The 25,248-nt window shown below is 37.3% G+C and overlaps 1 protein-coding gene and 1 non-coding gene across 2 annotated transcripts in view; one reads left to right on the top strand and one right to left on the bottom strand.

Moving 5' to 3' along the window:
- RNF138 (ring finger protein 138) overlaps positions 1-16,104 on the bottom strand; it is a 39,448-nt gene extending 23,344 nt beyond the window's left edge. The window contains exon 1 of the mRNA XM_033087478.1: positions 15,538-16,104. Coding sequence (XP_032943369.1) covers positions 15,538-15,959 — 422 coding nt within the window. The 5' untranslated portion in view covers positions 15,960-16,104. The remainder of the gene's footprint in view (positions 1-15,537) is intronic.
- Positions 16,105-24,173: 8,069 nt separating this feature from the next.
- LOC117012005 (U6 spliceosomal RNA) lies at positions 24,174-24,275 on the top strand. The gene has a single exon (XR_004421087.1). It is a non-coding gene; the product is annotated as a U6 spliceosomal RNA (small nuclear RNA).
- The last annotated feature ends 973 nt before the right edge of the window (positions 24,276-25,248 follow it).

Below are 25,248 nucleotides of genomic sequence, written 5' to 3'. Positions count from 1 at the left end.
TTACAGCCTAGCATTTCATCATCCGAATACTAAATCATTTGCTTTCTGCATTTTAGGCAATACTGAAAAATTCTGCATTCTGCAAAACTGCACACTAAAACTTACAGGGCTTGTGGGTGAAAAAATGGTTGTGGCAGAAAACCTGTGCATTCCTATCACCAGAGCACTGTTAACAAAAACCCAAACAATCGTGATAAAAATACAAAGACATTTAAGTTCCTAATAAATACTTGACTCTAAAATTTTAGAAAGGGGTCATGGGGTTATAAGGACTACAAGTTGAAGCTGGTAAATTTTGGAAATGTAAAATGCACAAAAGAAAAACCATGCAATAGCTATTCCAAGAGAGAGCTCATAGCCAAAGTGAACCAAGAAGAATGTAAGCTGAGCATTTTGTATAATAGTACAAAATATATATAGAAGTGGACACTTTGGTCAACGTTGTTCAAGCAGTAGTTCGCTGTAATCAGAAGTGTCTGGACGCTCATGGTAACCACTTTGGGCACCTCTTGCAATTGCAGAAGTCAAACGTGACTTGTAGTCATCTTTTGTTATCAGTATATAATGTATTACAGTTTTAATAACTTTTTCCTTTCTTAAAATGTGTATACATTTTTTTCGCACCCTCTATATAATTCTGTGGCTTGTTATTCAGCTGAGTTTTAATGTAATTTGCTTCATCTGACATTTGCTGACAGACCAAAACATCAACGTGCACATATAAACCAATCTGTTCTGATATAATCTGTTGCAGAACAAGAGTGTATCACTGTTCAGTCTTTAACCTTGTTTGTGATCTTTTCATACAGAAAACTTAAAATTTTTAATGTAAATATATCACTTTTTCCTAAAATTACAGTCCATGCTTTTGTAGTTTTAAGCCTTCCCCATCTCAAATTCAGAGATATTCCCCTGCATTTCTATCTAAAAAGTTTTGCTCATCAAAGTTTTTAATCCACTTAATATTTTTATGTATAGTATACAGTAGATATTTCATATGCAAAGCCATTACCCAAATACTATTCTACTGAACAAGCCACCTTTTTTCCCCACTGATTTGTGATGTCATATCTTTCAAAGATAAAATTTCTAATATATGTGTGGGACAATTTCTGGTGCCTCTAATATTTTCTACTGATCATTTATCTACTGCTGAACGAATCATACTATTTTAATTACTGTAACCTTGTAATATGCCATGATATCTCGTAGAGTTGGTTCTATCTCTATATTCTACTTTTTCTAAATTTTCTTAGTTATTCATGGTTATTAACTCATTAGAATTTTGTAATCAGTCTTTCAAGTTCTAAAATATCATGTTGAGATTTTATTGCAATTGCGTTAGCATTTTAAGAATTATATGGGGAAAGAGCTGGCATTTTAATTTTATTGAATCTTCCTCTCTATAAATATGTCATGTCTCTCCACTTATTCAGATCTCTTATGCTTTTCAATAGCTTTTTAATTTTCCCTATAGAAGCCTTGTACATTTTTCGATTTATTCTAATACTCTAAATTCTAAATACTTATACACTACTGTTTTATTGCTGTTATAAATAGGGTCTTTCTTCAGTTAAATATTTCCTCTGATTATCATTGGTAAAAAAGTTACTGATTTTTGTCTTTTGATCTTGTATCCAGAAACCTCTCTGCACTCTATTAGTTCTAATAGTTTGTCAGTTATTTCTCTTAGGTTTTGTGTGTAGTTTTATCATCTACAAATTATGACAATTTTATCTCTTTCTTTTCCATTTTTGTATATCTTACTTCATCATCTTTTCTCACAGAATTACCTAAAACCTGAAATATAAAATTAAATGGTAGAGGTGAGGGAAATATCCTCGTCTAGTTCCTGACTAGAAAAGCATGTAGGGTTTACTACTCAGTATATTTGCTACAGATGTGAGGAAAGCTACTCTTAATTAGGATAAAAGAAAATTCCATCCTATTCCTTATAAGCTATGACATTTTATAAAAGGCTGAATTCCATCAAATGCTTTCAGCATCTATTTAAATGATCATGTTTTTTTCTCCTTTAATCAGTGAATGTGATTTAATAGTTGAACATCCAGATTCTCTTTCTATTTTGAGGGTCTTCTCCATTATGTAACCTTCAGTGAAAATCAGTGCCTTTTAAAGAGGTAAATTTAAATATCCCATGATGATTGAGGGTCTGCCAATTCCTCCCTATAATTCTGTCAGTTTTCATTTGTATAAAGTTATATTGGTAGGTGCATGAAAGTTCATAATGTTCCTTTTAGTCAGATGAAATATCTCCCTCCCTTGTAATGGTATCTCAATTTTGTCTAATACAAATATTGCTATACCAGCTTTCTTTTGGATGACACAGAAATATAAGGATTCAGTAAGGTTAGCACTTTCAGACACTCTGCAAGACCCAGTTCTGCTATAATACAAGACATGATTCCTAAAAATCAATGCAAAACCATCCATTACAAACCACAGGGTTTATGGGAAAAACATGGTTGGGGGATAACGCTCAAATGTACACACCCAAAATAACACTGTATATTGGTTATAGATGTATTCATGTTTAAAGTTTAAATTTAGCCTGAAAAAACACACACACAACTCATTATAATAACTGTTTAAAAAAAAAGGTTTACCTTTATTTACGTTTTATATTCCCTGGGGTAAATATTGCAAGCAAATAAAATATTAACACTTTTCAATATGTACAGCATATTACCATTTGTGTAAAAAAAAAAAAGGGAGGGGAAAGGATGTATATTAATACCTGCTTACATATAGGCCCATAAAATGTCTGAAAGGATACCAAAGAAATCAATAATGATGTATACCAAGGAATTGTGGGGCAGAGGAGGACGCAGGGAGTGACCACAGGAATAAGAAAACTTTTCATTTTATACCTGTTTGTACTGTTTGATTTTTGAACCACGTGAATGTACTATAGACTTTTTAAATTAAAAAGTTAAAAATTTAAATTAAATTAAAAATTTTTTAATTAAAATATTTTAAATGTTAATAGTTAACTCTGAGTGACAGAACATGAACATCAATTTCTTTATGCTTTTCTCTATTAAAATTCTCGAAAAAGTCAACTAAAGGAAGGAAGGAATAGATATAAAATTAAGGAGATGTAAGGACAAGGTAAATTAGGAGAGTTCACTGAGTGAAAAAAGATGTTGCATAATGTGTATTATATGATCCTACATATACTTCTTAAAATAACTGTATGTTTATAAGTTCATGAAAAGAAGGGTTGGAAGAAAATCTGCCAACTCCATAACAAGGGTTATACCTCTTGCAAGGGGAACAGAAACATGAAGGGGGAACTTATCCTTTCCTACCGTTTTAATTTTTTTTTTACATTAAAATGTGTTGCCTTTATAACGTAAAATACTACATTTTTAAATTGATAATGTAATCATTTAAAAATATACTTACATAGTGCTTAAACCAGGTAGGAAATTGAGATCTTAATTATAATATGTAATAACAAAATCTAAAAAGTATTTCCAAAATAATCCAAGAAACGTAATTGTTTTTAAAGAATAAAGAATGTAAATGAGAAAGAAATTCAAAACCTTACCTAATTCATAAAAACATAACTCACTACAAAGGTAAATAGTTTTCAAAATTCCAAATACAGTGTCACTGTTCCAAAATATATCCAAGTATATGTATAGTCCGTTATCCAAATAGTTCGATTTATGAGCTACTTAAGCTTTTAATAAAAAAAATTTCACAAGCCCAGCCAGAAAAAAATTTACAGATTCAAAGTTTTACTTATAAGCATACACACAAAAGTCCTAAATCAAGGACAACGGTATAACAGAAAGGGTGTGAAATAGCTGTTTTTTTTTAAATCTTAAATCAAATCTTAGAAAATCAAACACAACTGTCCTTTAAAATAATTTTTCTATATGTAATTTCACTTTATATCAAAACACATAGACAATATACTTCAAAATAAACTACACGTAAATTTATTTACAATTTTTTTGTTAATATTGTTACCAACTATCTTAATGAGTGCCATTAAGGAAATTTCAAAAGTTCAACACCACGTCTAAAATATGTTAAAAATATAACCAAAAGGGATAATATGGCATACTCTAAATTACACAATATGGTTAATTTACACTACTGTTAGTTAAACGATAAATTAGTCTTTTAAAAAGCTTTTAAACATTTTCTTAAAGCAAAGAATTTATTTAGTGGAAAATTACTGTTTATTATTGACTGTGCTCCTTGAGGGATACACCTTTTTCCTTGGTGCCTGGCATATTAGTAAATGTTGAATTAATTTTTACTGAAAAGTTGAAACAAATACAATAATTTCTATTTAGTACTTACTTTCCAAAATATTGGCAATGGGTATAAAAAAATTTTAAGGCATAAAATATAAAAGCAAGAAATAAATATCACTGTATATAACAAAACAGTTTTGATATAAAAGCCTAAATTAACCCCAAAACTTATGTGTAACAAATTAATTGAACAGACTGTGTAATAAAAACTCTCCAAATACTAATAACAAATTAATTGAACAGACTGTGTAATAAAAACTCTCCAAATACTAATTACAGTACTATAGACTACTGATATTGCCAGAAACAATGAAAAACACTCATATAAGAAAATAAAAAAGTAATCAGGTTTAAAATTAACTTAGGACTTTACATTTATTCAAAATGTGAAGACATAAAGGAAGAAACAAAGATTTCTAGTTGAAATAAAAAGTAATAAATGCAAAATAGGGCTTTATTAAATAGATACTGAAACTTCTTAAAGACGATTGGCAAGAACGTATCTTAAGCACAAGTGATTAACAAAGATATGACAGAAATTTAATGGAGGAAAGACAGTTTTTAATAAATGATGCTAGAGCAATTGGACATGCATAGGCAAAAAAATGAAAATATAAGTGCCACCTCATATAAAAAAATTAAAAGATTAAAAATTAACTCAAAACAGATCATAAACTATAGTAAACTGAGTAACAGCCATCCAAAGACATACGAGTATTCACTTCCTAGTCCCAAGAACAAGTGAGTATCACCTTATATTGTAATACATCTGATTAAAGAGAGGGATTTGAAAATGAAGAAATAACCTGGGATTATCCAGGTGGATCTGAAGTGCCGTCACCAGTGTCTTTATAAGAGACGCAAAGGGAGATTTGACACAGACCCATGTGAAAATGGAAGCAGAGACTGGAGTGGGTGGCCCCCAGGGCCTCTGGAGGCCCTGCCAACAAACTGATTTCAGATTTCTGGCCTCCATAACTGTGAGAAAATAAATTTCTGTTGTTTTAAGCCATCAATTTTGTGGTAAATTGTTACAGCAGCCCTAAGAAACTAATACAGAGCTAAATGTAAAACATTAAACTATAAAATGTTTAGGAAAATATATATGAGGAAATATTCACAATACAGAGCTCCATAAAAGGAAAAACTGAAAAAGTAGACAGACTTCATAAAAATTAAAAACTTTTAATCTGCAAAACCACATACTGGAAAAAAGTATTTGTAAATCACATATCTAACAAAGGGTTAGTATCTGGAATATATAGTCTCAAAGATCAACAGTTAGCAATCAATCAATCCAAATAAAGCAAACAATCCAAATAAAATATATTTTACCTAAGAAGATATATAAATAGCAAATAAGTACACATAAAGATGTTCAACATCATTAGTCATTAGGAAAATACAAATTAAAATCACTAGATATCACTACACATCTATTGAAATAGTTAACATTTTTAACTAATCACAACACAAAATGCTGGTAAGGGTGCAAAGAAACTGGATCACTCATTCACTTGCTGGTGAGAATGGAAAATGGTAAAGACACTGGAAAACAGTTTGGCATTTTCTTAAAAGACAAAACATGCAATTACCATATGACACAATAATTGCATTCTTGGGCATTTATTCCAGAGAAACAAAGGCAAAAAACCTATATATACCGTGTTTCCCCGAAAATAAAACCTAGCCAGACAATCAGCTCTAATGCGTCTTTTGGAGCAAAAATTAACATAAGACCCAGTATGTTTATATTTATATTAATTATATTATATCGAATTACATTGTATTATACTGTATTATATATTATATTATATTATATTATATTATACCTGGTTTTATATTATAGTAAAATAAAACATGGTATATCATATATCATATCATATCATATCATATCATATCATATCATATCATACCCAGTCTTGTATTATAGGAAAATAAGACTGGGTCTTACATTAATTTTTTGCTCCAAATGATGCATTAGAGCTGATTGTCCGGCTAGGTCTTATTTTCAGGGAAACATGGTAAATATTCGTAGCAGTTTTATTTGTAATGGTCAAAAACTAGCGATTCCAATTGTCCTTCAGTGGGTGAATGGTTTATCAAAATGTGACACATCCACACCATGTGGTATAGCCTTACCATGTACAGATGCATACTACCCAATAAAAGGAAATAACAATTGATACAACAAACAACCTGAATCTGCAGAAAATTATGCTGAGTGAAAAAGAAATCCCCAAAGGTTATATAATATTGTTTGATTCCATTGATGTAACATTACATAATTCTTTTTTTCTTGGTAACAGCTCTGTTGAGATATAATTCACATACCATACAATTCACCAATTTAAAGTGTATAATTAAATGGTTTTTACTATATTTACAGAGTTGTACAATATATAAGATTCTTGAAATGACAAAATTATAGAAATAAAGAACAGTAGTGCTTGCCAAGGGTTAAGGAGGGGTGGGGGAGAAGTAGGTGTAGCTATAAAAGGATTATGTGAGGGATCTGTGTAGTGACAGAAACGTTCTGTATCTTTACTCTGTCGATATCCTGGTTATATTTATAAGATGTTTATCATTGGAAGAAACTGGGTCAGGGTACACACGATTTCTGTATTATTTCTTATAACTACATGTAAATCTACAATGATCTCAAAATAAAAAGTTTAACTTTAAAAAAAGTTATTTTAAAAAGAGCAAAAGTGATAAACCTACCCCACCAGATGTTTAAAAATTATGTCCATGTATTACAATGCATATTCACTTGATCAGAATGTGTTAAGTACTGACTACATAACAGACACTAGGTATAAAATGGAACAAAAGTGACAAAAATCCCTACCCTGATGGGACTTACACCATCATGTGCAAGTAAGTACTTGTTGCAGGTATGTGTGTATATACCATATCCTCAAAAAATGAATCATTTACTGCGCTAAAACAGCAAAAATAATTAAAGTCAAGACTCCCCAAACAGTCAAATTACTTTAAGAATTCAAATATACTAATAAGATTTTTAAAACAATGCAAAAGGAATGTCCTCTAAGAAATATTGAAGCAAACTGAATAAAAATGAAAAATTAAGATCCAAAGGCACACATCATATATCCCAGTAAATTCCAGGTAAGTCCAAAAAAAGGACCATTTTTTTTTTTAAAGATTCAACAAATAGGAAAAAAGTGAATTAACATTATAACTTTGGATAAGGGAATCAAATATCTCAAATCTGATCATATAAGATGTAATATACAAAAGGAAAGTAACTGAATAGGAAAGTAATGTAAAATAAGTGTAAGTAATAAATTATAATAGATTATGATTAAAACATAGCCATAAAAATGATCACAAATGTACCTACCCAGAGCACATTCTGAATAGTAAAATTATAAATTAGTATATAAAAATTTAATATGGAAAAATGCACACAGCTTACTAGCAACTAAAGAAATATTCGATTTTAAAGTGACTTCTAGACACCATTAGAGGTTGTATTAAACTAGCAAAAAATTGTTTTGAAAAAAGTTGGCAAAGATGATTGAATACAGATTCTTGTATAGTACTAATGGCATTTTGTAAGTTAGTTCAATTTTGTGGAAAGTAACATGACATTTACAAAAAGAGCAGTTATTATTTATTGAGTACTTAATATGTGCTAGGAACGGTTCCAGAACCTTTACATTCATTATTTTGAATTCTTACAAAAAGAAATGTTTTAAAAGTTTTTTTATTTATAAATGAGGAAACTAAGGCTTAAAAAACACAAAGTTAAGAAATCTTAAGAGGCTGAAAGCTAAAAGATGCTTCTCCATTAAAATACAATTCCTTACATGTTCCCTCTACCACAGGATCTTTGTCCAGAACTTCCCTCTCACCCAGAAAATTCTATACACAAACACAACCCTCTACAAATTAACACCTACATATCACTGAAATCTAAGCAACAGTATCACTTCCTGGAGTCTTTGACTACCTACTCATCCACCCATCAACCCACCCTAGATTTGGTCCCCTTCTTAAACACTCTCAGAACGTATGCATTTGTAATTGCACAGCTATCTGAGTATCTATTTGAATTAAAATATGTCTCACCAACACCACTCCAAGAGAGCAGGGACCATATCTATCTCTTAATCACTTTATGTCCAGCACTGTAACACAGAGCTGGGCACCTAATAGGCATTCATTAATATTTGTTAAAGCAATAAATAACGATTTACCTTAATCTAATCCAAAAACTATTAAATCTCTTAACCCAAAGATATAATCCATAGTCCTCAAATAAAAACCATTCCATGTACAAAACACTCTGCTAAAGCTGTAATCATCCTTGTTTGACAAAGCTGACAAATTCCCCTGTATATTACCCTTTGACTTGTGAGAATTTATATTGCAGGAAAAACACATGTGAAATGGTATTTATACAAGTTTAATCACTGAGGCATTATTCATAACAGCAAAAAATTAGAAACAACCTGAATGTTCATCAATATGAAATTGGTTAAATAATGATATATCAAACAATGGAATACTAGAACACTAAATACGTTCCATGAGGTCAGGGATTTTTATATGGTTTGCTAAATGCTACAGTCCTAGTATCTAGTATTGGCACATAATGATTAGCAGACATTTGGTCCTGTCCAAAACATCCATGGAGGGAGACATTTGGTTCATGTAAAATGTCCCTGAAATCTGGTCCTATCAAAAATGTCTATGAGCATATTTGGTCCATGCCAAATGGTCCTTGATATTTGGTCCTGCCAAAAATACGTTCATGGTGAGCCCATTAACATTTACTCATACTTTTGGTTTATAGGATTAATACATAAAAAACACTATGTTTTATTGGTCCAATAACTGTATTGTAATTATATTACCGATAATAACCCTTCTTACCTCTACAGCCTAGCTGGTAATGGTACATTGGGTTAGGTAGATAGGATGGCATAGACGACTCCATGGACGTTTTGGACAGGACCAAATGTCCTGCAAGATACATAACAGACAGGCAATACTGGTTGAATGAATGAATGAAAACTGCAACCAAAAAAGAAAGAATAAGGAGGCCCTTTATTTATGTACTGATATAAAATTATCTCCAAGACAGTAACATGAAATTACAAGGTACAAAAGAATGCATAGAGTATATTGTTCTTTGTATGAAAAACAAGAAAAAAACTTGTTTATATACAACCTTGTTTATATACATCATCTCTGGAAGAATACGTAAGGTAACAGTGATTGTGGGAGACAGTCATATTATTCTCTTTATACCTTTAAAATTGTGAATTATAGTATTCTTCATTCACAATACTTCCTTTGGTGTTAAATATCTGGACCAAAAAAGTTGAAAGATTCCTTTCTATTCACAATGATAATCTATCTTTTTGTGTATATGCTCACCGTCTAGCCATCTCAATGACCAGATCGACTGCCAGTATTGCAGTGCTTGTGTTCAAGTAACCCTTATTTTACTTACTAATGGCCTCAAAGCCATTCACATACCTTTTATTACAGTATACTGTTATAATTGTTCTATTTTATTATTAGTTATTGTTGTTAATCTCTTATTGTGCCTAATTTACAAACTAAATTTTATCATCAATATGTATATATAAGAAAAAAACAGCATATATAGTTAGGTACTATCTGCAATTACAAGCATCCACTGTAGGGGAATGTATCCCCCACTGATAAAGGAGGGCTATTACACTGAGACTACATATGGTAATATTAACCAAGGTACAAATTAGGAGAAGACTGTGTGAAGTCACTTAGTTTGAATTTTGTTCAGTGAGGATTCACTCCGCAACATAAGAGTAGCATACTTCCCTTCACCACTGCTGTTAACCATGGCCTTGTGACTTGCTTCGGTCAATGGACTATGATAGGCAGAGGCTAGAAATACTCACATGCTTGCTCACTTGGGCTTGCCTCTTACACTTCTGCATGAGAAAACCATGCCCTAGGTGGTTTACTGACTCCAAAAGGATGACAGACATGTAGAGCAGGACTGAAAGCAACCTGCAGCCTGGAACCAAGCCCAGAGGAGACAGCCTACGTCAGTCAAACCACAGTTGATCTGTAGACTTATGAGCAACACATGCCAATGCTGTATGTCAAAAAATTTTTAAATCTAGCTTTTTGTGTCAGATGCTATAGTTATTAAATTAATGATGTAATTTTATATTTTTATGTTTTTTTAAAACTAAAACACATAACAATATTATTCACAAACATTACTTCATCTGTTCTTTGCAATAACCCTGTGAAATAGGTAACTATGTTTCTACCCGTTTTATGGACAAGAAAACAGGATAAAAGGAATTAAATGACTTCACGAAGCTGTGGTCTCCCCATACAAACTCATTCATTCCTTTACTCAATACTAAATGCACGTAGTAGGCTCAGATAAGTTAAAGTACATCTGGGTTACTGCATGTATAGAGCTTAGTCTAACCTGTGAGAATGACATTAGTCAAATCATCTGATTCCAAAAATGTTGATTATAAACTGTGATAAGAGGTATAAAGGCATGTTATTCACGTCCTCTATTTCCAACTCTATGTTCCTTCCTTTGTAGGACCAAACACGTGTCCTCAGATACAAAGTTTATTTCTCATCTCCCTTTGGCTGGACCATTTCAATTTGCTAGACAGCTTATTTCAAAACAATTTAGAAAGGGGAAAGAAAAAAAAAGGTGCAAGACAAGATTACTAAAACTTTTCAGGCATCAAAGGATCCTGTTATCCTCCTTTAGGATAATGCATTACCCTGAAACAACTTAAAAGGTTATGTTTAAGTTTCTCTCAACTTGAAACTAGCAGATACTGGATGAATTTCTGTTCTTACCCATTCTCCTAACAATAGGCTGACTGACACATGTTGAGAGAAAAAAACAACATTCCCATCCATCGTGCTCCCATTTTAGTATTAATTAATTTAAAATCTGGCACCTTTTATCTTCATAGTCTATAATCAAAACCATTCCTCAAAATAACTTAAACTTTAAAAAAGTTAGACATCTTAAATTGGTCTTGAGGACTTCAAATTAAGTTTGTTACATAATTAAATAGCATAGCATTTTTTTAATTATACCATTTTATAAATAACTATTTGTCAAAAGGATTTGAATAAAGTCTTAAAAACCTTATAAAAAAAGATGCTCTGGAGCAGCCATTTACTAAATCGGCAAGCAACCACATAAGCCTGGCTTTCAGAATTATAACAAATTTGTAGAAAGAAGAAATTTTAAAAGTACAGATGCTCAAACAAGATACCAATAAAGTTGTTAAAATTATAAGAAATATAAACTGAAAATTCAGGGACTAGATAATCCCAAGCAGGTTAATAGAGAATCACACAAACCTGTGCTTAATGAGCAGAGGAAGCTGATTTGTATTAGCTTATTTTAAAAGATGCCTCCTTACAGAGATGCCCAAAAGGAAAAGGATTAGATTTCCATTTTTAAGAGTCTGGCAAGGCACCAATTTGTACTTGTTATTATATGTAATTTGCATTGTAATGGAGCTTACTTCTAACAACTACTTGAGTTATTTATTTCCTTGACCATTCAGAAAGAGGAAGAAAAGAGGTCTGGTTCAAAGAGCCTTTGAAGATTACAAAAGAAAAAACCAAAAGAGATAAATATACCTTATTACTATGCCAGCCTGTACCTTCTTCTGAAAGCTTAGTTTGAATACCTGCTCAACTTTAATATCCCTAATTCATCTTTACATGTTTTTCAAAATATGACATCTGACCTAAGCATCTGACACTGCTAACTACTGTTTCCTTAAAATTTTTCTGTTTCCACTGTCACAATCCGTCCTGGTTTTCTTCCTATCCTGTCCATTCCTTCTCTGGCTTCACTTTTCTCCATTCTATATTTAAAAACGTATTCTCCAGCACTTTGTCCAATCTAGGCCCTGTGCTATCCTTCAATTCCTATACCTCTTTTTGTGGCTATATCCATACTCACAGTTTTAGCTCCATGTATTCCAAATTTACATATACATACCTAACTACTGGACATACAATCATCACATCTCACATGATATCCTTAAAATGTCAGAAATCTTTCTCTCCAGTACCACAATCATTACCTTGGTTCAGGTTCTAATCATTTCTCTCTTTGACACAGCAAAAAATTGACCTCTTCACTAGTCTTACCACCAACAAATTGGACCCTACTACTAAAGTAAACTTTCTAAACTTGAAATGTGACCATGCTGCTCCCTGACCAAAAATTACTGAATTGGTCTCTATGGCTTCCAGGAAAAAGTTTTGGCTTACACAGTAAGTTCCTGCCAATATCGCTGCGTTCATCTCCACTACACTCACCCTTTGGCTCCAGTCAAACTTTGTAGTCTAGATACAGGCATCCTCTGTAACCCCTCCTTGCCTCTACATATGCTATAAACCTAATCCGGGTATTATCCAACAAACCCTGAATACCAACTGTGACCTAAAGTATTATTTTATACAGGAAATCTCCACTATATTCATAGGCTGATTTAGATACCTGCTCTCAATGCTCACATAAAATTTTCTATCTAAATCTTTCATATCAATCACATTCGTGTATAGGTCTTCTCCATTAGACTACCATATTTCCCCAAAAATAAGACGTAGTTGGACCATTGCGTCTTTTGGAGCAAAAATTAATGTAAGACCCAGTCTGATATTATATTATATTATATTATATTATATTATATTATATTATACCAGGTCTTATATTAATTTTTGCTCCAAAAGACGCATTAGCGCTAATGGTCCAACTATGTCTTATTTTCAGGGAAATATGGTATTAACAGTCTTCAGAGAAAAAGCACTTCGTATTCTCTGTACCTGACATACAGAAAGCATCCAACAACTGCCACTTAAAGGAATGAATGGTGATTAAATGGGAATTAATATTTGGTGAAGTTACTCTAACGACAATGAACTTGTTCCTTTGACTAGAATAGTGGGCAAATCCTTTGTTGTTGTTGAAATGATAATGAAAACTTTTTATTTTCTAATAGACCCAGTGCCAAAGTGACCCAAAGCCCATATATCACCTCATTTCTCACTGCCCATGAATCAAAAATTGATTTTGTAGCTAACTATAAATTTGTTAAAGGCCCAGGTTTGTCCTTTGTGAAAAGGGAAGAGCAAATGACATTTTAAACTAGATTGTTTAAAACAGAATTCTATTTATTTCCCCACCAAACTTCTTCCAGGCAATTAAGACCCTGTTCCACCATAATCAGCCCTTTCCAAATAAAACTTTTTCCCCTTCTGCCTTCTTTAATTCATTGTCCAACCAGAACCTAGAGCAACTGTGTGGGTTGGAGGGAGGGGCAAAAGAGGAATAGGGGAGGGTGATAGAACAGCATGCATTCCTCTTATCAACAATCTGCTCTATATTTCATTCCCTTTCCATATATAGTCTGGTCACATCCAAACCCAAGGAGTTGATTTGAGGAAAGTCCTTAACAATCAACTCCACTCTCTTTTCCATAGCCTTGAGGTCAAGCCAAATTCGTCTGACTTTAAATGCCCCCCCAAAGGAGATGGTCTAAAGCAAACTGCTTGGAATTATGAGGGGAGCTAGAGATTACAGTGAGTTCTATGATCTATGAGGTCAATGACCCAAAGAGTAACTAAAATGATTTTGTCCAGAAAAAATTTACTTCCTCTCACTTTGCCCTCCTTCAGGTCCCTTCCTTCCACCCACTACCAGCACAAGCACAGGAAAGGCAACAAGTTATGATAACGAATACTGACAGATTAAGGGCTAAAAAGCATACACTGTGCCCTAGACATCTCAAAATATATTTCTAACAATCGACCCATTTGTTGCACCAAATAATAAAAGAATGTCATTCATCTCCCTTAAACAACAAAAACACAACTGGCATAACTTCTATCATGAAAAGCTACATACTCTTGGAATTAGGTAGACAGTAAAGATTGGGGATCAGAGTTAGAAAAGTAGGTATCAAGAAACAATTATAACGAAATTTCTAATTAACCCCAAATTCAATCAGCTCTTTACAAAATTATAGAAACTTCCTCCCCCCCCAAAAAAAAGTAGAATCAAGAAATACGTTTAGAAACTTGTTTGATTCTTCTCAGCTATTTATGAGCATACAGATTTCAAGCCTGTGTGTATTCTTTTGAAATAAAGATTTTCAAGCCTCACCTGCCAGAAATTCTTTTGTAAGTTTGGAATGGAGCCTGGGAATTGGTATGTTTACTTAAAAAGTTCCCCAGAGACTCTAATATATTTACTTAAAAAGTTCCCCAGGGACCCCAATCAGCAGCCAGGTTTATCACAAGTGTTATATACCTTTACAAGATGGGCTCCTTCCAACCTTGACACTCCAGCAATCTGTAAAATTATTGAAGATCTTCCTATAAACATGGCAAATCAAACCGCAGAACACCTCACCTAATCCCTGTTATCTCCCTCACCCCTGGAGTTACTGCCTTATTTTCAATTGATTCCTAACAACAGTCTGTCTTCCCTTCTCATCTCCACCCTTGTAGTAACCAAGTAATAAGCAGAAGTATATAAAACAAAGGAAAATTATCACTTCAATACCCGGAAATCCTGTCAGTTCTAACATGAGTAGAAAACCCATTCTAGATCTTTCTAACATGTACTGAATTTTAATCGAAACAAAATACTGTCAAGGGTGGTCTGTGAAGCAGGATGGAAAGGTAAGTTAGATAAGAGCCCTTGGATCTGGAAAGGATGGACTAAGATTCTGAAAAGAAGGGGAAACTTTAAAGCAGGGCAGGTCACGGAGTGGAGCAAGCGGGCCCGTGCAGGCACCTCAGCGGGTTTTGACACTCGACACCCAGCCTTCATTCAGGTTGCTAGGAAACAAAAAGGCTCCACGTTCCCCGAGATTCCACCCGGGCCTGGAGGAGAGGAGAGGGGCCTCCGGGGCCTGAAGACGCCACAGGGAAGGGCGTGGGCACTGCCCTGGGGACGCAAAAACGAGGGACACCCGGGGACCAGTAGCTCGGGCTGAGGGGCCGGGCGCAGGAAGCGGGCCCCGAGCTCGGGGGGAGGGCGGTCCCGGGCTCTGACGGACAGGGAACGTGCCCTCTGCGCAGAGCAGCGCGCCGGCAGGCCGCGGCGGGCTCGGGTACCTCCAGGCCGCGGCCAAGGGTCCCGGACAGAATGCGGGCCTAAACGACCACCCGGCTCCGGGCGGAAGAGGGGGCATCTACTTACACGTGCTGACAGGCCGCGGTCCGCACCGGCGTTTTGAGCACCTCCTGACAGACGGGGCAGTAGAAATCATCTTCGGTGTAGGAAGTGGCCGCGGAGAGATCCTCGGCCATGGCGGGGTGGGGAATCAAGGCGGCGGTAGCCGCCGAGGTGGCGGTGGCGGTGGCGGCCCGAGGCCCGACTCCCTGCGCGCACCCGGAGGGGGAGGGGAACCTCGTCAGGAAGCGGCTCGCGCCAGGGGGGGCGGGGACCGGGCGGGGCGGGGCCGAACGCCGAGACGCTACGGCCGCACGCGCCGGACGAGGGTCGGTCCCCAGGGCTGCTCCTCCCATTGGGGCGGGACGCGAAGGCAGTGCCAGGCGGGAGGCAGCGGTGGAGAAAGCAGCGATTGGCTTCACTTTCGCTTCTACAGAGGTTTGGAGCATGCGCGGCGCCGCCCTCCTGGCCTGGGAAGGGCGGCCGCAGCCCGCCCCCAGGCCTCCAGCCGAGGCCGTGCCAGTACCCGGCTCCTGGACGCGGAGCCGCCCCTACCTCTTTACTTCGCCTCCCGTCTCCCTTTCCCCTGCTTTTTGGCTCCCCTTGCCCACCTTTACCCCACGTCCCTGGCCAACACAGTCGTCTGGCTCCCCGCCGCAACCCACTCTTTCGCGCGGCTGCCTACCCCGCCGCTTGGCAGATGCTCACTTGGGATCTCCGGAGCCTCACGGCTGATGGAGCAGTTTCCCGGCGCGTGTTGATGGAGAGGTGGCCCTCACCGGCCTCGTGCTTGTCTGGCCGCTGCTGCCTTCGCAGCCGAGGCCGGGAGGGGAGTGGCGGACGGAGTGCCACCGGGCTCATGAGCCCGAAATGGTGCCGGGCCCGGGGCTCACGGGGCACCGGGATCCCACAGCTCCCTCCAGCAGCTCTCCTGTGGCATTGCTCTATCTGCTGCCTGCCCGGCAGGTCACCGAACCCTGGAAGGCGGTGGAGTGAGAAAGGGCGGCCTCCGTAGCAACCGGCTCGTGCCGCCTTCAGCGGGTTGTGACATAAACAGCTGGGGGCCTACATGTACCCCCCCCAGCCACCGTACTGCAAGGACTTCATTACTCACCGCTATCAAATATATTAGGTTTTTCAGGAATTTTCCTCCAAAAATACTATTTCCTAATGTTAAAGATTTGGTCCTTACGATTTGCCCTTGTCAGAATGTTTTGATTAAGTCAAGATGTGTTATGAAGCAAGTATTATAATATCCGTTATGGGATTATAATCGTTTGGGGGGGGGGAATTAAAAATAAGCTCCCATGAGAGGGTTTCATTTTTCGCCCTTAACAATGTGACTGGCAGTCACGTTTGTCGATGGTCTTCCATCCACACCTTTGTTTTGTTCGGTTTTTGATAGCTTTAAAGAAAAATGATGTAGAAGCATAGATCTAGCTATTTCACCAATGTTATTCTCTAAATGTTTTTATTTTTTAATGAGGCTTTCATTCGCAGATATATCCACCTAACCGATAAATCTCTAAGATGCTATCACACGTGAAAGGAGCTAAGGAAAATCTGAAACATCATAAAGCATCCTCAGTTAGCTTCAGGGGAAAAAAAAGGTTTCATTAGCATGTGGTGTTGAAGCTCTCCACCATGGTCTAAATAAGTCATAAATAGAAGTCACTGAAGGGACTAGTTAATTCAATTCTGTCGTTTATTGTCTAACATTGTTCTTGGCACTATGTTAGATGTTATGCAGGTGTTACGAACTTCGCTCTAAGCTAATTTATACTTTTGGATGTCTTATCAAAATGTAAGGACAAAAAAAATTGGTATTTGCCAAAGTATTAAATTTTTCATTAACAGTGAGTATAATGAGGATAGGAAGTGAAATGATTGGATGTGTGTGGACTCAGAGAAAAGCTTATAGAGGAAAGGTGTCTTAATGTACATCTTAAAATGATGATGCCTGGAATAATACTTAATTTTTTTATCCAATGAACAGCTAATCCCCGGTATCATTTTGCATTTGTGTTCCCTTTCCTTCCTAGCAAGAACAGTGGAAACAGAGCAGGAAAGTTAATTTTAGCTTCAGGTTTCCTGAAGCTAAAGAGCACTTGATGGGAGGGGCAACAACTAGCAGTAGTCCAGGTGCTTTCAAATTTACTTATAAAATAGTTCTTAGATTACAAATTTCACCCTTTTGATAATATATTTCCAGTCATATTTCACTTATTTTGAACACTTTTGGAAGTAAAGTATATTTTCTAGTTAATAGAGTGTTTCTCTTTACTAATTGGGAATCCTTAACCAGAACATTCATTTTGCATAATAGCTTTAATTTTATTCACTCTGTCTCTGTAGTGGCAGCCTTACTAATGCCCTAATCCAAACGTGTCTTATTACTTCCTCATATATTCTGAGAAGTCATTTGGCATACATGTAAGCATAAAGTTGCCAGTATGTGGAAACCCATAAAAATAAGTGGGTATCAGTAGAATGTAGTTTAAAAAATAAACCATAATTGTCAAACAACACAATCTTCTGTCTTGGCAGCAATTCATTTGAAAAACTACTTGATATTTTTATGGCAATGTCATAGATTTACTCAAAATACATTCAGTCATGTAAGTAAAATGCTCTCAGCCTCTGGACAATAGGAGAAAAACCCTAAAGGTTAGATCAATTTGATAAACTTAGTCTGTTGTAATAACATAAACAGTTCCATTAAGTTTAGATTAAAGCACCTTATCTCTTAATAGTCCATCTCTCTCAGTCTACCCGCACCAAATGGCAGCCTGGAGGATAGAAGGGAGGACAAGGGATAGCTAACATTAACTTGAGATACTACTGGGGAATCCTGCAATACTACTGGGGGTCCTGAGATTTGCAATGTCTCCTTTGAATTCTTGCTAGACTTTTCTGCAGTGGGGCAATTTTTGGCTGCTCCTTGAGATGCTACAAATCCTGGGCATTCTACTGCGGGTACCTTCTAGTGAAGATTGCTCTGGCCTATCAGCTGGGTCAAGGGTTTGTGGTGTGCCCTGGTTGATTCAGCCTTACTAACACTGTAGAACCCTCTGAATCTCTGCCACAGTCATCTGCTAGTTCCTTGACCCTCAGTATGGCAGGGAGCTTAGCAGAGCTTAGCAGGCCCTCATACTCTCAACGCAGCTACTGTGTTTCCCCGAAAATAAGACCTAGCCAGACAGTCAACTGTAATGCGTCTTTTGGAGCAAAAATTAATATAAGACCTGGTCTGATTTTGTTATAAGACTGAGTCTTATAGTAATATAATATAATACAATATAATAAGACCCAGTCTTATTTTACCATAAGACTGGGTCTTATATTAATTTTTGTTCCAGAAGATGCATTAGAGCTGATTGTCCAGCTAGGTCTTATTTTGGGGGAAACATGGTACTGCCCATAGCATCTCTTGGGGTCCTTGCCTCTGCCATTCTGGGAGGGAGCCTCATTCTACATAAACATTCTATGTCACTGGATTTACATGAAGTGTTGACTGGTAGGTTGGTTCTGAACAGCCTATAAGGCCACGGGCTTCTATTAATAGCTCTTTAACCCTAGCACTCCCCTCAACCTATCTAACATACCATTCTCCTACTCTGTCTCTCTTTTCTACTAACATTCCCTTGGACTGGAAAGAATGGACTTTTCCCCTTGCCACTTACTGCTGATTAGGCCCTCCATATGCAAAACTCTAATCAAGTCCAGTAGGCGGTAATTAACACCCTAAAGGGATAAATAAGTGAATTTAGAAAGTTAATTTCTTCCTTGACAAAGCTTGGCTTTGTCTTAATACAGAGCCTGGAAAGCCTGTTTTGTTGGTAAAGTGGTTGCCTTTGAAGAAGTGAACTGGGAAACTGGGGGATGGGATGGAAGGGAGGCTCATGTTTCACTGTCTACCCTTTGGTGTCTTTTTAAATTGGTACCTTGTGCAGTGTTGACAGTTTCAGCTGGTTCGTACCAGTACAGCTCTATTAATCCTTTTCAGTCTTGCCTTTTCTGATTGGTCAATAGTCTGTCCTGAATGACCAGTTGTTAATTTGATTCCAGTTGTTAAATATTTTCAACAGCCTCACTCCTGACCATGTACATAAATAACCTATTTACGGAAGGCATATAATTTAATTGTCCAAACCTATTTTGGAAATGTTCTTTAAAAAAAAATGAGCAACATTCTTTTCATTCCTGTTGAATTAATCTTAATTTCTTCTTTTCCTCACTTCATCCCCACACACACACAGGCAGATGGATGCCTCATGCTGAGTAAGAAGGCGATCAAATGAATAGAAGTATGAGAGAGAAACAATAACAGGTACCATGTTCCTATCAAACATTCAGAAAGCCTGCGCCCATCCCCCACTCTAACAAATAATGATCATTATTCAGGTATCTTCTCTCTTTTTTTCCAGCTATATACTTCAGGAGGCAACATCCATTCCCAGCTCACGGGGGGGAAACCATGATAAAATTGGGCCAGTCTGGATGAGCCATTTCCGTTTCTTTCCAGTGGTTTAGGCATCAGTATGTAGTTCCGTTATGACCAAGGAGGTATGAGGGGAATTCTTCTGAGGACTTTAGCAAGTATTTTGCTGATCAAAAACCAGACAAACAGGAATAAACAATTCCATGCTCTTAATACATCCAGATGTTTTCCTGTCTATCTGTGCTGGCTGGAACTCTGCAACCATCATGAAACCATGAAAATAATATGCCTATGTACTAAGATGGCAGAGCTGAAAGACGGAAAGAATGTAGGTCCTTGATGTAGTTGAGTCACATTTAATCTAATCTGCCCTACTTCTTATCTGTTAATCCCTTCGCGTTTAAGCCATTCTCAGTTGACTCTTCTGTTATTTGTAGCTCAAAGTGTCTAAACTGAGCATTTGCTTCTAGACCCTCAGATCCATTTCCCCACTAGTCCCCTGTTCTGCTGTTTGTTGCTGTACATAGCTCACTCTTACAAACTGCTCCCCATTATTCCTTGCCAACATCTAGCTAATCAGCCAATGGGAAGCACTGGTGAGAGACTGGAAGAAGCCAAGGTATTTCTCCCTCTCAGACATTGTGATTTATAATAAGAAATATATATTTGATCTTTGTCCCAGTTTTTGGCACAGAGCTCCTAAAACCTTTGTAATTTCCTATGTGTTGAGAGCAGTACAGGTGTCAAATGATAATGGGGTGACTTTTGGAAAGGCCTTAGCTCACCTGAGGATGAGGGCCGGTTGCCAAGAAGCAGCAACCAAGTGACGAAAGGGTTGGAACATTAAGTTCCACCCTTGGACCTCCGGGAAGAGAAAGGGAATGGAGGTTGAATTCAATCAAAAAAGACCAATGATCTAATCAATAATGCCTGTGTAATGAAGCCTCCATAGAAACTTAGACAGGGTCCAGAGAACTTCCAGGTTGGTGAACATGTGGAGATTGAAGAGACTGGTGTGCTCAGAAAGCAAGGAAGCTTTGTGCCCTTTTCCCCATGCCTTGCCCTACTCATCTCTTCATCTTGCTGTTCCTGAGTTACATTCCTTTGTAGTAAACCAGTAATCTAGTGGGTAAACTAGTGGTTTCCTGCATTTTGTAAGCATCCTCGCAAATAAATCAAACCTGAGAAGGGGGTAATGAGAACCTTTGATCTATAGCCAATCAGTCAGAAGCACAGGTGACAACTAGGACTTCCAGTTGGTATCTGAAGATGACGGTTGGGGTGGGGGGCAGTCTTGTAGGACTGAACCCTAAACCTGTGGTATCGGATGCTATCTCCAGGTAGTGTCAGAATCAAGTTGAATTGTAGGACACCGAGCTGGTATCCGAGAATTGCTTGGTGTGTGGGAAATACCATTCCACAAACACAGTGGGATTGGGTGACAGAATTTTACCCCCCACGCCCCTCTGCTTCTGTCAGTGGCTTCATTTCTTTCATGGTTTCAGCTTCTGGGAGACTGCCTTTCCCTCTGTGGTCCCAGTTCCTGCTGGCCCGTCCTTGCCTTTTCTCTGTGGCTTCTGTATTTGCCTCACTGTCACACTTGGTCTTTCAGCAATTCCAACATCCTCTTTTGAACTACTTATTAAGAGTTCTACTTTCCTAACTTGACCCTAACCCATTTTCCTAACTGAATTAACACTTTAGAAAGAGAGGAGAAGGCAAAGGAGAAACACTGCAAAAGTGGTTCTTCCAAAGAGCAGAAACTGAGTTACTTTCTGTTGTGGGCTTAAATTCTTTCCTCACAACTTTGCAAATTAGCACAAATGGAAACCCAAAAGTGAGATTAAATTAAGTGTAGAAAATAAAATAATTTATCCTTTTTAATCTACCCCAGTTTGGGACAGTAAAATTTCAACTCCTTCATAAATGTCATTATGAATATGCATTTTCATGCTATTTAATTTCATATCAGCGGTATATTTATGTACTACTGTAGAGCTATCATTTTTAATAACATTCCTATGAGTAGTCCCTGTGGCCCTATTTATTCTGTGGCATCCAGCCTCCATGTTACAATTGATTAGAATAGAGGTGTGTATAGTCCCAACTTGTGCCAGTCATGCTCTCTCCCAAGAACGTGGAATTCAAATCCCTATATTCTAGTCAGTCTCTGTTAAGTGCCTCAGTTTGGAAGGTATGTTAACACAAGCTACACAAGCTGTGGGACAGCCGCCTTCTCCCTTGCCCGAGCAGAGAAAGCCAATCCGCAGAGAGAGGGCAAACCAACAAGGAAACAGACATTCCGAATGCAGTTCATGTTTTGCTGAACGAGCTACGCTGTCCTAAGAGGCAGAGCCATAGACTGGACCAGAAATAGCACTAGATTTCAACAAATCAACTCACATTCCAACTTTTGTTTGATGATATTGTTTTTTTTTTAATCTCCGAGAGAAAGATATAAATTTGAAAATAAAAGATCGCTCACCCTTTCTTTCTCTCTCCTTCTTTCTCCTTTTCTCCCTTTCTACCTCCTCCTCATTTTTTCTTTTTCCTTTTGTTCTTTCCTTCACACATTTATTGACATCCTCTGGGCATTGTCCTGGGCTCATAGCCAGGATAAATGCAACTGTAATAAAATTAACTCCAGTATAACAGTGGAAGCAAAAGCCTGACACCAATTTCCAAAAGCAAACAAAGCCTAATTTTTAGGGAAATAGCAGAGCCCTCCAGCACATATACACCCTTCTTTCTGTATGTAAAATTCAATTATTCCAACCATTCCTCCTTCAATACATATGCATTTACTAGTTCCTCAAAAGGAGACAATCAAAATTCCCTTCCAGCTATGCTTCTAGAAATAATGTCATGAGGCTCCTATTTTTCCAATTCAGTATTTCTTAGTTCTTCCTTTAGTTGAGTCTTAATCTGGTCCACTTTTAACGTCTCACGATCCTGCAGCCTTAGACTAAATCATAAATGTGATTCATATCGACCACCTCTTATGTACCACAGTCCAGAGCAAATGCAACTATTTTACAATGAAAACTTCCATTTAGAACATGGAGAAAGGAGAAGAAACCATAGGACAAGTACCATCTGCTGCTGGACATAGTTAATGAAGCAAAGAAGAGAACTACTGAGTCTAATGGGCATCGTTTAGTTGACTTGGCAGTGGTGAAAATTCTATTGTCAAGTAATCTGGCTTTCTGATATTGCCTGTTGGGATCATTTCTATTGCCAGGGGAACATGTAAAAGTACGTCAGAGTAGCCAGGCCTGTTTGGGGAGAGAGAATTGTAAACTGTCATTTGCAATTCGGTTTTTGTTAAAGGTATTGGTGTGCAAAAATGGTCTGAGGCTTAATAAGGAATGAGGACATTCTGCCCCATGGATTTTAATGAATCACAGGCCTATTATACAGTCTACGTTTTTGCTGGTGCTACAATTCTAATAAAACCTTAGTCACCTATCAGTTTCATTTTAGAGGAATTTGCTAAAAGTAAACACCAAAAACTTGGTCAGGTCAGCAGGGCTGTTAAATTGAAAAGCCAAGGCTGGGCTACACTCATAGATTTTGTTTGTCAGCAGGAACTCTGGGGGCAACACATACCCAGCTTACTCTGTTTGACAAACTTTGTCTTTGGACAGTATGAATGAAGGAAGCCGGCTGGGTTGGCAGAGAGCTTTTCTTTGTCTTCTAGAATATCATCCATCCCAGAATAAATTCCAGTTCAGTGTACATTGCAATAGAAGTGTCGTCCCGTTTGTCAGGAAGGGAGACAGTGTGAGGTACTGTGGGGTGACTCAGGGAGCCAGGGTACTCTAAATCCTCTGTTAATTCCTTCCCATTCTGGTTGCCAGGATCTCACACTCTCTCAGTCAGCATTTCAGTCTTATACACAGAAAGAGAACTGAATCAGAGAACTAGACTTCCACACTTCAGTCCAGCAAATGATTACTTACTTGATTTGGACCTCAGCATTCTCAATTCCCAGCTCTTATTTTTCTCTATCCACACCCAGTAAAATCTAGATGGGAAGCATGCAAATTTCTTGTTGGTACTGAGGAAAAATCAACATAATCTGATGTATCAGTCTGGGTCCAATCAGGAAAGAGAAATGTGAATAGACACAGTAATTTGACTGAGAACATTTAATATCAAGAATTTTTAACTCTAATAGGGGATTGACATAAGAAGTGGAGAACTTTAAAAAATGTAGGGTTGAGTGCTCACTTGCTATACTAAAATTGGAACAATATAGAGAAGATTAGGATGGTCCCTGTACAAGGATGAAACACAAATTCGTGAAATGTTTCATATTTAAAAAAACAAACAAAAGGAATATAGTATCGAGATAAGAGTGCCCAAAGAAGGACTACTACCGCCACCACTAGGGCTGAGATCCAGATCTTGCTAGAGAAGTCCCAGCGTGGCTCACTGATGGCAGAGAAGTCATTGTGGTGCCAGGCTGTGGAACTTGCTGGAAATCTGTCCTCTAGCATGGCAGGGAAAGCTATTTGTTCACAAAGAAGTATCTCATGGGAGGTATTCTGCTACAATGCCATCCAGAGGGATGCTGAAGGAAGCTTCTGTCTGCAGAGGGCTGATGACCACAGTCCCAGGCAGAAGCTGGGCTGGCCCAGGGAGCTACAGGAAGCAAGCACACCAGAACTGGGAAACAAAACCCTTTTCCTGTTGCAATTTCTCTCTAGTGCCCTCTATTTACTATCTAGTGCCCAAAATTTACTATTGTACCAGCCGGCAAAGGAAAAATATTGAAAGGGCCCACAATCATTTTCACAAAGCAGGCAAAAAAAGAAAAAAAAAAAGGTAAATTTGGAGCTGAGAATGGATAGATTAAAAATTGGCATACCGATGCTGACTCATTGTTGACATTTTGCCAAGTCCTCTAAAGCCTCCATGGCCATATACCTTGAGTCCAAAGGACTAAAGAAAATAGCTTAGACAATTGTTTTACATCTACGTACAAATCTTAAGTTCTCACCCTACAATGCAGGAATCTTTACTGTTCCAAGCCCAACCTAGCCACGGATCAGCTAGTTCTCCAATTTCTCTTACGATCTAAAATAATGATCTCACTTCTGGTACTGATTTTTATATCAGTTAGGACTCTTAAATTACAGAACCCAACTTGATCTAGGATACAGAGATACTGCATGGAATCCACATTAGTCAAATTTCTTTTGATTCAAGTGATAGAAATGCAAGTTAATAGCGTGAGCAATAAATAGAATTTTTCAGCTCATATCATTCCAGTGGTAAAGCTAAGATAATAA

Source organism: Rhinolophus ferrumequinum, chromosome 19, assembly GCF_004115265.2.
Source record: "Rhinolophus ferrumequinum isolate MPI-CBG mRhiFer1 chromosome 19, mRhiFer1_v1.p, whole genome shotgun sequence".
In the NCBI taxonomy this organism is placed as follows: Eukaryota; Metazoa; Chordata; class Mammalia; order Chiroptera; family Rhinolophidae; genus Rhinolophus; species Rhinolophus ferrumequinum.
Note: the sequence above shows the minus strand (reverse complement) of the source record. Positions and strands in the feature narration are given on the sequence as shown.